The following is a 19,431-nucleotide window of genomic DNA, read 5'->3' as shown; positions in this document are numbered from 1 at the left end:
TAGCGCGCAAGGCACATGGAGACGAGCCAGAGGGGTTGCCGCGTGGACCCCGGGAGGATATTCGAACTTTGACCCGTCGGGCGTGGTCAACCGCCGCCACGCGCGCCGTATCTTAAGAGCGACTAGCAGGCAGCTCATACCAGTGTATGCGTTTTGCTCTAATCGCAAAGTTTGCGTTGAATCCATACGCAGCGCGAAGGTGACATCGCTGGATGCAGCCCCCTCCTGGTTTCCTTACGACGGCGTTTTGCTGAGTTACGCCTGGTCACATGCCAGAGTGAGCTGCTAGGCTTACTGTGCATAAACATTCCGAATTTCTTCATATCGCAAGCATTGCTTAGTCATTGCGACGAAACTGACTCTTTTTTTCTTTGTGCTAAGTGCTAGATGACCGCTCAAATGGGCATTTCACCTGTGAGACTGACTACTATCCTTTACGCTACATTCGCACATGAGCAGAAAAAAGACACCGATAAGGCTAAAAGAGGGTGGAAATCTTTCTTTTCCACCCTTGCGGAAAGCCCCGCCACGGTCGTCTAGTGGCTATGACACTCGGCTGCTGACACGAAGGCCGCGGGATCGAATCCCGGCCGCGGGGACTGCAATTTCCGATGGAGGCGGAAATGTTTAAGGCCCGTGTACTTAGCTTTAGGTGCACATTAAAGAACCGCAGGTGATCTAAATGTCCGGAGCCCTCCACTACGGCGTCTCTCATAACCGTATCGTGGATTGGGAGATATTATATTATTATTATTATTATTATTATTATTACCCTTGTAGAAAATGCTAGCACCTGTACAGCCGCTTCTGCTTTCACGGCTCCTATTTGTACGAGTTCGTCTATGCAAACAATGACAACGTGCCATTTCGCCTGTTTTGAGAGTTCTTTTTTTTTTTCATACCAAGCTTTAGCGATGGATCCTAACGAAGGAGAGACGATCTTGAACGACGCCACTTATTTTCGTTTGGTGGGCTGTGCAGGAAGGGATATGTACTCTTCTTATTCGTGTATTTGTCGTCGCACAATTCCTATTGGTCAGCCCCCGTCGTCACATGGTGCCGCGTAGCGTTTGCCCACGTACAAAATTCTACACAATTCCTTACATTGCGCGCTCTGCTCATTAGGTCTTCCACAAAGCTGGACGAACCTTAAGTGTATATGCATTTATTCACAACAATACTTTCCGAATAATATTTGGCGAATGTTTTAGAATATTCAAGATGTTTTATGATATGTACGGGCCGTCCCACGGAGTTTTCCTCTAATTGAGTTTATTATGTTGCTACCATCAACGCTGCCATAACTTTCAGCTACGGGCATTGCGATTGATGACTTCTTAGAGCTTTACACACTTGATGATCAAAATTTTGAAACGTGCTGGCGCAATTGTTTGTAAAAATTAGTGGTGATATAACGATTAAGCAAGACAAACGCAAATTAGAATGCCGGCAAAGTCACTGACAGCGTAGCCGTCAATATAAGGCGGAACTCCACGTCTAAAATATTTTGTTGTCCGGATAATATTGTCATTATTCCTTCTCACAGAGATTCATCCTATGTGGCCGACAAGCCGGACTAATGTATAAGTGAATGTCTCGTTTCGTTAGATATGCAGATGCAGTTGAATACTCGTAGGATATTTTGTGACGTTAGATATGAAGATGCGATTCGATATCCAGGCGGATTGAAAATTGTTTTTCAGAAACGCATCTAGATAGTTCCGTTTTGGTGAACACTCAATTTCGTGGCATTTACAGAAATGAATAGAAACTGCAACACTTCTTAAACAACGCTTTTTTTTTGATCAGCTGGTTGATGATTGCGAGACACTTCGCTTCGTTCGACACGATTACGTTTTCAAGATAACGAATGTCCCATCGCGTTGACATTCGGTCCCTTTGTATATTCGAGCAATAATCAGAAATGTTATTCCTGGAAGGCATTAGATGATCGAGATGGATAAGAGTCTACGCAAGGTGATGTTGTGGCCGTGCTTTGCAGAGACATATAAATACACGAAGCGCAGACGACATTTAGAAAACTGGTCGCTATTCTAAACAAACACTTCTGAGTGCTTGTCGCGTTGACATCGTTTTATGCGTTATCTTTCTATGCTTTATAAACATCCGCACTGAATGGAAACGCATGAGGGGTAAGACAACCCAATGTCAGCGGTTCTGTTTTCTGATGTTCTGCGCTTATATGTCACCTATGCGCTCCCATGAGTTATGAGTGAAAATGTAGACAGTGCGAATCTGTTAGGGGTTGAATGCACTTTGAAGAAGAGAGCTAATTTTTAACGAAATTTCAGGAGATGTTAGCCTGGTTTATTCGCCTGGCTTGATACTCCAGGTGTCGGGTGGTGACTGTGATAGGAAACAATGATCACATGCACGAATAAATAGTACGGTAAAGCGACAAACATGCATATATACCGCAAAAGAGTCCTTCACAAACTTTGTTGCGTCAAGTGTTGCTCAAGAACATCAACAGCACTTTTGTGGAGCGCATCGCCCAACCACATTGTGTTGGCACGGGCCGAGAAGGTGCCGCAACTCGAAGCTCAATCCGCGTAGCAAATGAAGTGCTGCCTTCAGAATCGGTCGTTCTGCGTCGTAACGCGAACAGTCGTAGATGACGTGTTTTAAGTCTTCCCGAGTGTTACATGTGGTGCACGTCAGTGAGTCCGACTGCCTGATCTTGTGATTGGAGTATTTCGTATAGGCAAATTGCATTTTCGAGGAAGTGCTAAATGCAAGTGCATATGGGAACATCATCTGCAACAATATATGAATGTTAGCGACAGTATTTATAAACGAGTAGGCGGAGTTGAACGTTCTCTTTCTTCCTGCAGGTGCACGAGATGGAGAAAGCAACAGGAAACTCATCAACCATCTATACTGACGGAAGTGTGGTCGACGTAGCCCGGAAAGTCATCAGCAGTCAGGTGTGAATTGTAATAGGCTAATGATAACGTTTCCTGTACTGACACTTAGTTTAACGGGTATTTCGCGTGAGGCATATTGGCGAACCTGCATATGTATAGCGCCAACAGCAGACAGTATTGCCTTCATACTCACGCACACGCACAAAAATGCTACACTAGTCGGAAAAGACCAAAAATGAAATGAACATTATTTATCAGCGAGAAATTCTATCCTGTTCTTTGATTAGGGAATTCATGTTTTTTTCTGATCCGGCATACACCACGTAATATCCTAGAGCTTTCCCTAAAATAATGAAAAAAATCGTAAGAGAGTTCTGAATAGCCAGCATTCTGAACACATGAATTTCTGAAGAAGGATGTGTTTCAGGTACAGGACACTACAATGTCCATTCATTCTGCGTGCTTTTCTTGACTTGTTATGCAGAAATTTTCATTTTATTGTTTATATTCCTCATCGGTTGATATTTTTACGAATATGTTGCGGAAACAGCCTGTTGAAATTATTTTCACGTGTGCTATGCACTGGATCGCTAAAAAAATTCTTCTGGCTAGCCTGTGTATATCCGCAACTCTAGAGAATACATCTAAGTTTCATGCATTATTTGCAGTACCTCATCATTTCTTTGCTGATCGAACTCTAACCCTAATAAGAAATCTCACCTAATAACGTGACTAAATTACTGAGGGCTACAAACCTAAAATAGCATGAAAAGCGCACTGCAGCAACATATTGTGGTCATTACTTTTTATCACCATGTTTAGCACGCTTTATATTCTTTTACAATGACCGTAAATATGCTTGCTAAAACAAATGACGTAAGTATGAAAAGGCATTTGCATAAAATTACTACAAAAATAGAATTATAGGGAGGTTCTTGGTTGAAAGCAGAAACTGCACACAATGCAGGCTTCCCGCTGCTAAGTTCTAATATCCGAGCTCCCGGGTACAGAATATGCGATTATAAAATTTTAGGTTTCTGTTTATCTGATTGAATCCACAGGAATACGATGACGCCTTCTTCATTTGCGATGTCCGTGATCTGCTTAGCAAAGTTGAACTTTGGAAGCATGAGCTGCCCAGAGTGACCCCGTTCTACGGTAAGTGCAATACTTTGTATCTCCGATGAACACTCAATAATATGATGCAATCATTCGCTTGGCACGTCGAACAATTAGTAAAACAACGAGATCCAGGTTTCATGACAGGAGTCATTGAGAAGACATTGGTTTTATAATGATGGTGGACACTTGAAGTGCTGATCTGTGGACAAGCAATCGCTCGTCCATCCTGGAGGACAGCTTTTGACAGTGAGGCTAGTCCGTGTGGAGGTGAAAAGAGCTGAGGATAATGCTCTTTAAGGATTCTCTATTGCCTTCATTTTGAGATCTTTGAAGTTCGGCATTGCTAGGTGGCAGTAGAGGATGATGGATCATGTAGAAGTACTTATGTCATGCTACCAGAGTAGTTTATGCCAATATGGAAAGATTTTAGGCAAAGATAAAGTGAAGGATCTACCGATAGACGGTATGGCACCGCCGTTGTCGCGGTCTATTGCAGTGCGCATTTTCACTGTGGGTACATAATCTAAACATGCTTCTCAGATAATTGCTACTTTGTCTTAATTGCGAATAATTAGTCACTCGTTCAATGCCAGTATTTGTGAGGTCTTTATGGAGCCTGAGTGAAAAGCTCAAGGTGAAATTTCCGCGCAGTGACGCAGGAATATACTGAAGAGCAACGTATTGAAAACTTAACGTTCCCGATTGCGACTCAATGCAGTTGCTGTCTTAAGGTAATGATAGGCACGCGCTGAATACTAAGTAGTGTTCGCGACGGATGCAGTATACACAGTTGTATGCACTGGCAGTCGTGAAGTAAGCGTATAGGGTGAATTACAAGGACAAAAACAGTTGACAGCTTGAGCAAACTTGCAATTTAACGTCAGCTCTTGCTAATAAATTTGAAATTTCCGAGAATAATAACTTCTCGACTGTAAAAGATTGTGGCATCCATTTACAACCGTATTTATTTATTTGTGCTACACTTATTTCGACGGAGACTGAGCGCAAGAATTCTGCTTTGCAAACATTTGAGCATGCGGTAAAGAACTTTTGGTGGTCGAAATCCTTTCGTACAGCTCCGCTACGCCGCACCTCACATGATCGTGATCGTGCTTTTGGCATATGAAACCAACCAATTCCTGTTACCGTACCTTTCCCCGTGATTGTTAATAACTCATTAAACTATCAACGTTTGTACCGTCAATGTCCTGGTAAGGCTTATTGAACAACTGCACTCATCAGTTAAAATAACAACCATGCTATGTTTACGTCAACACGGTTGTTTTATAATCAAAACATTCGTAGTTTCGAATTTTGTACTCAATTTGGTGGACACAAGGGTCTTGAACAGAGTTTAATAATCTGTAAAACAGACCCAAGTTGCAGGATGAAGCGAGCCGACCGAAGGCAGGGGTCAAGGCAGTCAGTGCGCGATGAAATCGTGCTTCAGCATACAAAAAATGAGATCGAGGGTGACATTCGCGCTATAATGCCTGGAAATGAAACACACGTTACGCTATCTTCATTCCATAACTCATGGCCACCTAAACATTCGATCTCGTTCTCTCTATGAAATCTTTTCTTCTTCAGAACGAAACCCCCTTGCAATAGATCAGCTGCGGTTGTGGTTCAGTTTTCTGAGCTCCTGGTTATTTCAGATGTGGGGGCTGCGTTCATACAAAGTGTATGCAAACACGGAAGTTGTTCTACCACGCCTGGGGCTTTGTCCCTGTTTATCGAGGCTCTATGTATTTTCAGCATTTAATCGACCTATGTGATCGGTATTATCTAGAAGTGCAAAGTTTTTATGTACGTCTTTATATTCCAGCCATCAAGGCTTGCACAGATCCTGTTGTACTTAAGCTTTTGAAGGACAGGGGCGTGAACTTCGACTGTTCAAACAGAGTGAGTTTATGTATAAACAATTCCTATGTGTAGTAATAATCCCAATACCGTGTCTACAGAGGGGTTTCATTAGAGCCAGGAGGACGTTGTAATCAAGTAGGTCATATGAAAAATTCTGAACATTGCTGCATAAGTTAAGATGTGTTTGTATGTGGCATTTACTATTATTACACGAAAGTAACAGACACCTGCTTATCATGAATTATTGAGCAAAATATGTTCGCTTTGAATGCGAGACAGTTGAACTACACCCCTTCAAAGGATGCAGAGGCCATTCTGAGAGTCTATAGGATGTTTGCAAAATAACGAGATTTACCTTTCCGCCAGTTACCAACAATGCGCTTGCCCCGCCACGGTGGTCTAGTGGTTATGGCGCTCGACTGCTGACCCGAAGATCGCGGGATGGAATCCCGGCCGCGGCGGCTGCATTTTCGATGGAGGCGAAAACGTTTGAGGCCCGTGTACTCAGATTTAGGTGCACGTTAAAGAACCCCAGGTGGCCGAAATTTCCGGAGCCCTCCACTACGGCGTCTCTCATAATCATATCGTGGTTTTGGGACGTTAAACCCGAGATATTATTATTATTATTACCAACAATGCGCTTGTGTATACGGTCGCTTACGTATCATTATGACTAGGGGCCGGATTTTTAGGCACTAAAAAGTGCGTTTTAGGCGCCAGAAATAGGCAGGCAAAACACCGTTTTACGCCTCCAAAATTGTAAATATAGGCACAATAATTTTTTACATAAATTCATATAATTTCAAACAAAGATGTGCCCGACCTGTATGTACGACAGGAAAGCCAGAAATGTTGTTGTTTATGGTGCCACAAAGGCGCCAACGGTTCAGCATGGCCATGCAATTGTCCCTTTACCCGCACGGCTCGCAGAACAAGATGTCTCATTTTATTGCCTAGCATGGTGAGTCAAGTGCCCACCGCCGAAATCAACGCACTCCTGGGTCTCTTTCCTTTCGGTGTGGCTGAGAAGGGCAGCACAGGAGCAGATACCAAGACCGCTAAAAGACCAGAAGGGAGGGATGCCTCGTAATGGCTGGGGCTAGTCGCGTAGGGTCAATTTCTCCCCTGCTGGTGGACACCCCAAAGGGCCCCTCACCATGTTTGAGCATTTCGAGCTGACAAGTGTAATTCATGCACTGGGCGCTCACGATCACGTCTACCAAGGTGTACCACGCTACGCGCCGCGGAAAGATGTGAAATTTGAAACTGAACGCCGTTGCTTTTCTTCTCGTTGGCGCGCGCCCCAAGGTCGAAGGGCTGACGTACAACAATGAGTGTTCCTGCGTCGTGCAGGAAGGGCTGTCGTTCACAATGAGTGGTCCTGAGCTCTTACGTCGCTCACCTTCGTAGAAATTGATGCTCTGAGTCTCTGACGTCGCCAACAATTGCATATGACGCTGCGAGAAATATTCGAGACGACATGTGTAATTTGTTTAATCTGTTGCTTGACTGAATAACCAAAAGCTGAGAGAAATAATAAAACACAGAAACGGAATTTGCACACGTTTTAACAGCGAAGCTGTTAAGGCTAGCCGTAATATGTGCGGCCTACCAGAAAGCGGATATATGCCACGGCCTGTCAGAAAACTATCACCATCGTAAACGGGTATGTGCCCCAGAAATTGGGTAAGTCCCACTACTCACCACTGGTCAACTAAACATGAAGAAGGCAACATTTAGCCCAACGAATGGCTGAGAAGCGATGGCGGCGAGCCGAAGAGCCCGAATACGTACAACCAGAGAATACTAGGGAACGGGAAAGGCAACGGCGGCTGCGAGAAGACCCCGAAGCGATGGAAGGCTTACGTCAACGACGACGTGCCCGTAGATCTATGAGGTGCGAACGCTTCGTTTCAGCGCGAGGTTCTGTCTCGGGAGTTTGGACATCCGTGTCGTGTCTGTGGCTATCTGGTTTAACTCGAACCTGTCTACGCTGAGTATCAACGTATAAATAACCTGCATCACCTAGCTAAGGCCTAGAAACAACCGAAGCGACCAGATGAGTCTTCACAATCGTCTAGTTTCGCTGTTTCGAGCTTTGCGCGGCTTAGTGCAACCTTCGCCAATTTTTTTCTTTCTCTTTTTTACTTCTAATCGCAGCGAGATGCCAGACTAATCTGCCTGCGTTCGTGCGACGCATGCGTTCGTGTTCTCGCCATTCCCGCGTCGTGCCGATGCCAGCCCCGACAACGCTTGACGCCTTTTTGGTGCATCGTCCCTTACAACAGTTCTAGCTGTGCGACGCGGTGTATCGCGGTAACGATACATGATCCGAGCCAGCCTCTCCAAACGTGCGTGCAGCGAGGGGTCCATCCCACAGAAAGGAACGCCGAAACGACACAACAGCGATCGCGTTCACGAGATGGCCCTGGCACGTCATGCGCACGTAACCTTGCGTGCGCGTGACATGTTGATGCGTCTGCGTCATGTGATCCTACGGCTCCGATACTGAAGAGGGCAGGGAAGTGCTTGCTTGCAAAGGCTGCACGGGGCTAGTGGCAACGGTTTAAAGATCGCCTTCTCGCATCACGGTTTCTCGGCTCATAATGAACCAATTTGAAACATTGTTGTGGTAAAACGCTCTTCATTGGGCACGCAACAACTCCCAGTGTCTAACTACAATTTATGTGACCTCGTGAGCGGCTTTTTCAGAAGTAAATTACAAAGAAAACAAAAGCCGCGTGCACATCACATCTTTATTTATTTTGATCTAAACCCTCATTCCCCTGACGGTCCACGGTTTCGCATTCGTTCTCCACCTTCCCGCGGCTGCACAGAGGGACCTCCTGTTTCCTGCCCACCGCCACACCCAGGTCTTCAACGCTGTTCTTGACTTCCTTGGGGACACTGGACTGGAGAACCGGCTGTACAAGCCACCCGCCGCGTCCTCGACAATGGACGCCACTCTCCTCTTCTTACAGATTCCCATCTTTATTTCCCTCTCCCCATTGCCCTGCAGACGCTGAGACGTGCTACGATTCCGGTTCACTGCTGCTAGCGGTTGTTTTTCCGGTGGTTGGTTGAACTAGAGGGCTAGGTTGAACCCCATAGAGTTTTAAGAGGTCAATATTGCCCGGTAACATGAATAACGGTTTCAAACTGCGCTCGAAAGCGAACTTTGAGGTTAAATAGTGCTCTTATAGGCGCCGTTTTTGAAAATAGGCATTTATAGGCACTATAAAAACACTATAAAACCCCTTCTTAACCTCTAATTCATGCTCATATATCAAAGTGGCACGATAGGAATGCAAGGAACAAAATAGGCATTTGCCTAAAATCCGGTCTCTAATTATGACACTACTGAGTGCTTGAATACAGATAAACATGTATTAAACATGGACTATTCTCAGGCTTGTTGCCATGTTTCGGAATGTAAGACGAGGTTTTTTTAAAAGTACATGTAATAATATCTGTGGTTTTTACATGACAAAAACCACATGATTTAGGGGGGGGGGGGGCACGTCATAGTGGACATCTGCAGAAATTTCGACCATCTTCTGTTCCATCTTCTGTTCCATCGAAATGCGACTGCCGCAGCCGAGATCGAACGCGTTACTTTCGTGTCAGCGGCTCAGCACCGTAACCTTTGTACGAGCGCGTTTAGTTATGTTTACGTTTAGTTGTTAAACTTTGCAGTATGTGGGAACCATGAAAGTGGCCTTAATAGTCCCAATGTAGAGTTATCTGTGGCATCGTAATTAGTACCGTATCGGTCTTTTTAGCGAGAATGCATATCCCTAAGACATTGCAGAATAATAAAAAGTGATCGATCTCGTGCTAGGTAATAATGCTCGTGTGTGTTTCAAATTATTCGCAGAAACTGTTATATTGCTCTGCAGAAATGTATAGATTCAATAAAGCCCACGGTAAGGCGTCAATATCGTTTCAAATACTACCTCGCAGTATTAACTGAAAAGCTCTGCTCCCTAGCTTGCGAATCACTTAGTTGACATTCTGCAGCTTTCCAGTTTGGTTGGCAGAAAAAGCAAGCGGCCAATTAGATTGTCATGTAGTTATATTGTTATATTTCATCATTCTTGCTCGAGGCTCCTGACCGTCCCGTTACAATCGTGTCGAGGCGCCTAAAACTGTTTCAAAATACTATTCAGAAGGTTTGAGACGCGTTTGGTCGCCTTGAACTATTTAGAAATATCAAGAAACTTTATCAGAGGTGTGCTAGTTCGTGCGGTTTAAGTAACGTTTGTACCTAGATGTTGGCGTCGTACTCCTATTCACACGAAATTGAAATATTCATTTCACTTTTGCTCGCCTTAATTAACGTATGTCTTCCTTCGAAGCATTTGGTGGAGTAGTTACAAAATACTGTCGAGCGCAAGTGGGCTTCCCCTGTGATAAGTCTTCTTTTGTTCTACTGCTATCTTTCAGAGGGAAATCGCCACCATGCTCGCTCTTGGAACAACACCTGATCGCATTCTATACGCCCAGACAGTGAAAAATTGCTCCCACCTGGACTACTCTTTAGAGCATGGCGTCGACCTTATGACATTCGACTCAGCCGAAGAACTGGACAAAATACACCATAAAGACGCAAGGTGTCAAATTGATCAGACAACTTTTTTACAGTTAGAAAAATGTAGAAGATATCGTCGACATACAGACATTACATGTAAATACTTCTTTGCTTACTGCGTTAGCGTCAAACTTTTTGCACAAGCTATCGACTAACAGAAAAGCGCCTGCTACATCCCGATTGAAAGTGTGATACCAAGAAGAGTAAAATGCAATTCTACCTCTGAATTACCTAAAATATATGTGGCGGAGCTTTACAGCACGAAACATAATTTCTACAAACTCATACAAATGAAATATGTGGTCTAAAATGTGTGCGTCTGCAGTAAGCAGATGCACTGGTCTCAGGCTTGTATTTTTTAAGAAAATATGGCTGTCACAGCTTGATACGCGTATTATTTGCAAGGCCGAGCGCGAATGTTTCATGGCGCATAAGAAACTCACCCTTTGAAACGTCACCATTTAATAAATCTTGCTCTCAAAACGCTTAGAAATCCAAAAAGAGCAGGAAGTTCAAGTATTGTGAACTTTACTTTATAACTGATATAGATTTCTCCTTTGGACAATGTTTTGGTGAAACATAGCAAATTACGCTAGAATTATACGACCTGAGGAGACGTGATTACGCAGGCACCATGACCAGGGAAGAAATGTGTTTTCAAGTAGCCCAGAGTATTTACTTTAAGTATACTGATTGCAACCGTTTCATTTACACTCATTAATTTTGTGTTCTTTCCAAACGACAGTTATTTACATAATGAAGTGCTGATATCTTTAAATTATTGAGAACACTTTCAAAGCCAAAAAAGAAAGAAAATTGCAGTGGCTTATCAGGATATGTCAGGATATACGTAGCGTTAGCAAAGGTTGAGCTGATTATTTTTAGCTTTCCAGATTGTCTAGGATTATTATCCTGCTTCTGTTGATTCCTCGTACGCTGAACCGCTAGTTGCCAGGGGATTACTTCGGGATCCGATGAGATAAACTTCTCGGCTCTTCTGCGCCGTTGAGCAGCATTTGCGCTCTCCTCCATGGCGTTACCTACCTGCAAACGCCAGTCAGAGGCGCTATCAAGCGGCTCCACCACAGTGTCAGGCGGCGACTGCACAGCAAAGGCGAATAGCTGCACGCGCGCTGGCGCCAATACGTCTGCCAAGGCTACGACGTCACTCCTCTGGAAAGCGCAGACCGGCGGCGGCGAGTCGCGCGCGGCGTTGGCGGAGTCTGCGCGCGCGCCGGGCCAGTTTGTCTGCCGCGGCTACAACGCCACTCCTCCTGAACGCGCAGACAAGCAGCGGCGAGCCGCGCGCGGTGGTGGCGGAGAGCGCGTGAGATGCCGGCTCCGGTGAGCCAGCTGTGTGACATCACTGATCCTCGCGCATGCGCAGCACGGCTCATGAGGATCCACGCGAAATCGGCTCCGGCTAGGCAAGTGTAGCTAGCGCTACAAAATATTGTCTGTAGCCCGGCAGCATATAGGATGCACTGTTTTCTCCTTTAACCCTTTCAGACGCCACCTATGAAGAACTGTCTGTAAATGCGGCAAATCGATACAACGTTATTTCAAGGCACTCGATATTCTATCACGACAAAAGTAACGTCATCGTGCGTTAATTTATGTGTGTTATAGTATTTATTTCTAATTCGATTGTAATTAAATATCTATTTATTGCGAAGTCATTCACGCCTGCGTTTTTGCATTAATAGAACGAAATCGTACGCCACAAATATAGTGCAAAATCTTTTTCGCGTACGTCCAATTGGAACAAAGAAAAATTATACTTTTGACGTGGTTCGCGGGAAGGGGCATGTCGAACGAGTCGCCGAACAGCGTAGTGCCTTCAGTAAACTGATAATATGCAACAGCACACTACAAAAGGGAGTTAAATGAATACAAATGTATTGTGAAGGAGGTTCATTTCATGCAAAGTTCAATGTATCTTGCTCTCTCTTAGCCTATAGTCGTTACAAATGACAAACAGAAGTGGTGTTCACAATTGTGTACATAGAGTGTCAAAGGGTTAAGAGTATGCGTCGAGAGATGAGGGTACGTAGCGAGCACAATGTACACGTGCATGCCAATTCCAAAAGTTATTCTGGCCTGTTTACGCGCGAATACCAACGTGAAGTTTCCATGTCCGTTCGTGCTGCTACATGTTGAGCACCTGCGTTAGACGCCAGTTCGTTGACACACATTTTCAAATTGCTAAAAGCGATGCTATATGGTATCAAGGTTAAGTGGATCGTAGTGTTGACATCAGGGTTGAACGACTGGTATGAATATGTGTGACTTGGGTATATGATGTGGGGAATGGAAGACTAATTTCCGCGCATAGTTGAGGATAGATGTTAAGGAGAGCAGACATTGTGGTGTTGGCATGTTTATGTGCACGCATCGCTTATGCTACATACAAATAAAGAGTCAAAATTTAGAAAGCTTAGGGCTAGGCCTCTATACCTACTGAAACAGCTGCTTGCTGCTCATGTGCATAACCACGTGATATACCTGTGTGTTTTATTTCATCCAAATATTTTTTGTGTCTAGGCTCTTGCTCCGCATAATCGGCGACGAAGAGGGATGTCACTACACGCTCAACAAGAAATTTGGATGCCTGATCAGTGATGCGCCAAAACTACTGGAGAAAGCCCGAACCCTTGGCCGCAAAGTGGTTGGCATTGCGTAAGTATGGGTTAGCGCTTACGCTACTGACGCGAACGAAACACTCCCTAAGCCTGGGTCGCTTTAGGACAATAAACGCAATAAACAAGCCAACCTAATTACGAAATTTCATGGACATATCTAATGACATCATTATCTCCAATGACATCATAGCTCTCGACTACAGGTTTTCGCTCGATGGTGTTTTTGTTTGTCGACCATTTAAAAGAAAATATTCGCATAAATTTAACACGTCGCTTGTTGTTTATGTGCCAACATTTTGATGTCAAAACATTGCGTCAGAATTATTTGTTTTGATGAAAAAGAAAATTCTTGACCAAGAAGCTTTAGACACCAGTTGCAAACGACGCTTTTACTTTCTGTGTGACGAACGAGCACTGCATTAGCTGTAGATTGGAGTTTGCAATGTCTTGGTGATTTTATAGCAAATGCTGAACCTTATTTGAAGACGGCTCCTTCATTTCACATCCGCCACGTAAGCAACAGAAAATGCTTCTCTTGATGATTCTCGCGCATATACAAAGATCACTTTAATCTGAGGCGTTGTTGTGGCCAGAGGTCGGTCAACATTGATGGCGAAGACCAAGAAACAGTTGCGCAAAACCGTATGTGTAGTGTTCTACTTCCTATCACGCAGTGCTGTTTAATGGAGCGCTATCAAGAGTGAAATAAAGGGGGCGCTGCCCAAGCATGCTCACACATCTTTGGTCCCTCGATGAAGTGGCGTCACGTCTGTGTTGCCCAGTGAATTTGTTCAATTTTTATTGTGAAATGTCGCGCATAATATTAAACATGCAGTGGCCCGTTTGTGCCAGTTACGCTGGTAGTTCAGAGTGAAATTGCTAGGCAAGCGGGAAATTCCGAGTGAATTCACCGCAAATGCCTTTAAAACGTGAATGCTTCGGTACCCTGTCGTAACGGGGTATAAATTTATTCAACTCACGCGTGTGTTTGCAGCTAGTAAGATGAAGTTCTCATTACTCAACATGAACTTGCCCGCAGTTGAAAGAAACCGGATGGTGGCGATTTTTGATTTATTAAACTTGAAGCCGCATTTCAAAATGTGTGAGAAGAATTGGTTGCCATTAATAAGAAAAATATTGTAGTTACCTAATCATTTGTTCACATTCACTCATTAAACATGATGTTCTTTTCAGATTTCACGTAGGCTGTGCCTATACAGACCCGAGCATATTTGTGAGAACTATTGAACAAGCCAGAAAAATATTCGACCTGGCAACTCAAATGGGCTTCGAAATGAGCGTCCTCGACATAGGCGGTGGTTTTCCAGGGGGTCTACGAAACAAGGAAAAATTTCTTAAGGTGACCGCAGTTTCTTGCTTTTTCTGGTGAAGTATTCAACGTCATAAAACCAATCACTATGCCATGTTTACGGTTCACGTGGGGTTAAGTCAACATATCCATAAATATTTTTAAGAGAACAATTTCGCGATGACAGCCGACGTTCATGGGATTAGCATTCAAGAAAAGTGGTGACACAAGGAATTGTTACCGCCGAGGCACGTTATGTAATCACTACGCTAACGTATGCGACTGTAAAATAATTGAGCAAAGTTTCATTCTGGAAATCTCTGATGTGTTCCGCGAAGCCCTTACATCCGCGTTTGCACATTTTGATACTGATTGCGTATGCGCAGGTGTGCGAAGCTATCCGTTCCGCTCTGGACGCTCAATTCCCACCATCAAGTGGCGTCAAGATTTTGGCTGAGCCCGGCCAGTTCTTTGTGACGTCAGCGTACACTCTGCTTCTGAAAGTAGTTGGAAAGAGGAAGAGGAATCTTCTGATCGACGGTAGGTTTATAAATTTGACATGTTAATGTTGGCATCTGCCCATACATTTGTAGGTCGAACTACACACCTTTGAACAACAGCAATATACGAAAGGGTACCGAATGAAGCAACTGAGAAGCCTAGTTAGTTGCTTTTGTTTCTCTGGCGAATATAACTAGTTTTAGCCAAAGATTAGATATCGTATATACTCATTGGACAAAAACGCAAACTATTGTAGTCATGGAAAGTCAGCAGCATGACGTAATGAAAGGGGAGGAGAGAGTGCCACCTGACAAATCCAGCTAGCACAGCCCTGACAAGGAATAGAACTCAAGGGCTGCTATCGATTCTACCTTCATGTGATCATCTAAACTGATGGAAGGGGTGTGCGAAACACGCTTGCCTGCCGCGGACACCTTGCCATTAGGCCCATACACGTACTTAAGTGCTTCCTTCTTTCTGGTTGGTATGCCCACCTTGTATACGTTTGTCGCATGGTCTTGTGCACGTTAAACAGTTCTGTTTTGTTTCAGATCTCCATACAAGTAGTAAAATTCTCAATGTGCAAAACGCTGGAAAACTGGTGGGAAATGAAAGTGCGGCTTAAGTTAAGATGAAGCCCCCTATTGAACGCTGCGCGCGCTCCTTCCTAATGTTTGTTTTTTCAACCGCCTGCAGTAGTTTTTCTGTCTGTGATGTTCTACGGAAGATGGCGAAACGATTTAGGATGCTTAATTCTACACCACGTGAATAGGATGTTCTTGTAACACTCGCGAGTGCCGTTCTCGGGTGGAATTCACGAACATGGCTTGTGAGAGAACAGCCGCCTGCAAGGCGTGGCATAGAATCAAATATGTAGACCAGTTTTAGGAGCAGTTAATGTCATGTCCTCGCAACGCATTGCGTTGATCTATACTGATCAAAACTTGGCCTTTGGATATCTAGAGAGGTGTGTATGCGGTGAAAAGGTTTCTTGAACGAACGCGACAGACTACGGAAGAAGAAGCCGAGAAGTCGTTTGAGTCTTCTCTTCCACTTTTTCTACGGTAATACTTTTTGACATTGCATTCGGCTCATTTTTTGTACTACGACATTGTCGGAGAAAATATCAAAATACTGGGGATGAATAGACGTGAAGGAAAGTAAAAATCATAAACGGCAGTAGCTTTATGTCGTGCTCTAGTAATTACTCAAAGAGTATATATTGCCTGAAGTAGAGGTTGTGCAGCCATTTTGCGCTGCAAAAAAATGTAGACTGAATTTTTGAAATCGCACCTGTTTCACATACATATTTCTCTAACGGTATGCATTGATGCGAGTAGAGGATGAAGGGTTCAGGATCGGTGTTTATAGATAAACCCACTTCCTCTCGTAGAAATAGAACGCAATAAAGGTACGGTGTTTTCGAGTGCCATGACAAACAAAGACATGACATTTTGCGTATTGTTCCATACACAGTGGCAGCCGTATTTAATGAACCAATCGATATGCATGTTTTCAGTGAAAAGTTCAAGACGGGATGCCAAAAGAAGTGTTTCCAATGTCGCATTTGCGTCGTCAAGAGATGTAGTAGCCGACTCCTAGAAATCCGAATATAGGGCGCTTGGTGCTCAGTAATCTTTACATTAAAACTCCTGTTCACATGCAATATACGGCAATAAAATAAAGTGTTAATTAACTGGCTTTAATTTCATATCTCTTGCGCTCAATAAAGAGTACAAAGTGTGTTCGCAATCGACAATCGTGACAGATGGAATGATATTGTTAGAATACTTGAGAATTCCGAACTGGAACTGTTAGTGTGACAAGAAGCACTTTTACGCAGGGTGTCGAATATAACGACATGCAGTTTTGAAATTCCCAAGTGCTTACTAAGGCGAAATTTTCTGCAGTGTAAATGACTACGATGGCAACGTCTGAGTAATCATTGCTATTTTCCGTGACAAGACAGAATGGTAATGAGACATATAAAATTGTGCCTCGAACCTTGCTGAGTAGCAAGGAGCCTGTATATTGAGGTAGCCAAAATGCGCATGTGTTCCCTGTCATTCGGTTTTTCGTGCATTAGAACTTAGTTGTGACGCAAAATAAGAAAACGTTTTTAAAATTTCTTGCAAGAGTCGACTGGGAAGTAATTGTATACGTGGTGAATAAAGAGCTCTCTCTCTCCCTCTCTAATAAATAAGAACGTATGCTCTCGTGTCCATATCAATGCTGTGCGCCCACTTATTGAGACTATAATATTCATTCTCAACAAATGCTGACAGCTTATAACAAATCATTTTTGCCTTACTTTCAGGAAAAGTCCAAGAATACCAAGAAGTCTTCCTGAGCGAAAGCAAGAGGAACTGCATCACCAACTGCATCTACGATTTCTTGGATGTACAGTTCCGGCCATTGGACGTGAGATTCCTGTTTATTTGCTCTGTTCTGATGAGTTTCCCAATGTTCGTTCAAAGAGGAGGCCAGTTCAGGGCTAATATAGCAGTTAGAAACCTTAGGAACAGCTATGTACGTGAAGAGGGAGAGAAAGCGTTAAGCATGACTGTTGCTTTCAACTTTAAATACTTAATGTGAATAAAAAGTCGCAGTTTCACCACAAGAGTGAAGCAATGAGTGCGATAGCAACATTTCTAAATGTTATAGGAAGTAAGGCTAGCATATTAACTCATTTAAGATCCTACCTGGCATTACTCTACAAAACGCTGGAGTGAGGAAACATGGCTGCTCCAGCGAGCGAAGCGACCTTCGTGTTGGATATTGCTTCAACGCGATGTTAGTGGTTTGATCTCAGCACGTAATAAGATATAAGCTGTCTGCTGATTTCTTGTTGCTTTCGTGTATGCGCGCAACCCCACCCGTTTCATCAAAGTTGGCTTGTTTAGTCAAAGTTCGCAGAACGGAGAGGGACGGCGCATTTCATCTCTGCTTCAGCGGCGATCAGTGGTAGCTCTCGCGTGCTTTCACCAACACGCAAAACTTCCGACGCGCAGGGCAAATTCATTTGGACTTTATACGAAACATCTCGCTGACCTATGCTTGAGTGCCCAATAATTGTTATGGCAATAAAATCAAACACGAGGTATTGTTATCAATGAAAAAGTGAAGGGTTCCGGCGCGTTACGACGCGAGCACAAAGAGAGAGACGCGCAGGACAAAGGCTGGATTTAGAAGAGAAATTGCATCGTACAACTGTGATCGCGTTGTAAGGGGCTGGAACCCTGTACCTTGTTATCATGTTGCAACTGGCCCAGAAAACCACCATGCTACATCGTCATTACGTCATTAATACCTCAGAAAGAATTTTATCCTTCCTGTGTACCGGTTACTACCGAAACGAAACAACAGGCTGTTACTCCGATACATTGATTATGAAAGGCTGAAATAGTCCAACAATTTTTCGCATCTCTTGCAGCCGCCGTACGAACGCCCGTGCAACCTTCTCAGCACACTTTGGGGCGCAACCTGTAGCCCACTGGACTGCATCGCCGACAGGCAGCTCTTCTTCGACGCGAAGCCGGACGAATGGATAATCGTGGACAACATGGGGGCCTATTCGCTCGTCAACGCCTGCGGCTTCAACGGCTTTGGATTCCCACGCGTCCACTACGTGGTCGATCCAGCGGATGCGCTGCAGTCCGCGCTGTCATAGATGCCCTGCCCGTAGAAGGCGGCTACGGGCCAATGATTGAGATTGTGAAGAAACGTCCCGGTGACAACGCTCTTAAGAAAAATGGCCTGGTGGAGAATGGCCTGATAGGAAATGGGCTCGTAGAAAATGGGGTGATAGAAAATGGCCTGATACAGAAAGGCTTTACACAGAATGGCTTGACGCAGAATGGCCATTGACAACGCTCAGATTTAGTAGTGAGCCTGATGACAAAATGAGTTCGCGGATCACATCCCTGTTATCCTGCGCACTTTTTCGTTTTACGTGAGTCCTAGCCCCAAGTGTACATTTATGGTACTTTGAAGCTCTCACGCTATTTCCGAGGTTGTGGTTCGTAAAATCGTGTGAGGGCTGACTTGTTTCTGCTATGTGCTAATCGTTCGATTGCCTTAGAGCGTGCTAAACGAAGCGCTAGTGGCTGAAACATTGTTTATCGGCCGAATGACGTCATGTTATATTTTCAACAAAAACATTTCAAAAAGTGTTTGCTTTTTGCTGTTGAGAAGTTCAGATACGTTGTATAAGTACAGGACGCCTAAGCGCAGGTACTTAGCACTTTCGCGCATCACAAATTGAACAGTGAGAAAGAGCTGCAGTGGATATTTGAATACATAAAATTGTCGAGGTATTGGCGTATTTAAATGCTCGAGACCTTTTTTTTGTATTTTTTACACTCCGAAGTGAGTGACACAGAAAGAAGAACCATTCTTGTCACTGCTTTCCCTGATATAAGCATATGCGCTTATATATGTGCGGTTGCGTGAGATGCACTAAACACAGAACAATATTGAGGTATGTCTGCGCACGAATCAAGAGTCGACCAA

The 19,431-nt window shown here is 44.1% G+C and overlaps 1 protein-coding gene across 1 annotated transcript in view; it reads left to right on the top strand.

The window, feature by feature from the left end:
• LOC119402073 (ornithine decarboxylase) overlaps positions 1-19,188 on the top strand; it is a 73,155-nt gene extending 53,967 nt beyond the window's left edge. The window contains exons 2-10 of the mRNA XM_037669171.2: positions 2,856-2,948; positions 3,950-4,046; positions 5,839-5,915; positions 10,323-10,489; positions 13,012-13,146; positions 14,304-14,469; positions 14,805-14,958; positions 17,237-17,340; positions 18,353-19,188. Coding sequence (XP_037525099.1) covers positions 2,865-2,948; positions 3,950-4,046; positions 5,839-5,915; positions 10,323-10,489; positions 13,012-13,146; positions 14,304-14,469; positions 14,805-14,958; positions 17,237-17,340; positions 18,353-18,589 — 1,221 coding nt within the window. The 5' untranslated portion in view covers positions 2,856-2,864 and the 3' untranslated portion in view covers positions 18,590-19,188. The remainder of the gene's footprint in view (positions 1-2,855; positions 2,949-3,949; positions 4,047-5,838; positions 5,916-10,322; positions 10,490-13,011; positions 13,147-14,303; positions 14,470-14,804; positions 14,959-17,236; positions 17,341-18,352) is intronic.
• Positions 19,189-19,431: the final 243 nt, after the last annotated feature.

This window comes from Rhipicephalus sanguineus, chromosome 8 (assembly GCF_013339695.2).
Source record: "Rhipicephalus sanguineus isolate Rsan-2018 chromosome 8, BIME_Rsan_1.4, whole genome shotgun sequence".
Taxonomy (NCBI): domain Eukaryota; kingdom Metazoa; phylum Arthropoda; class Arachnida; order Ixodida; family Ixodidae; genus Rhipicephalus; species Rhipicephalus sanguineus.
This window is presented reverse-complemented; position numbering and strand designations above follow the sequence as displayed.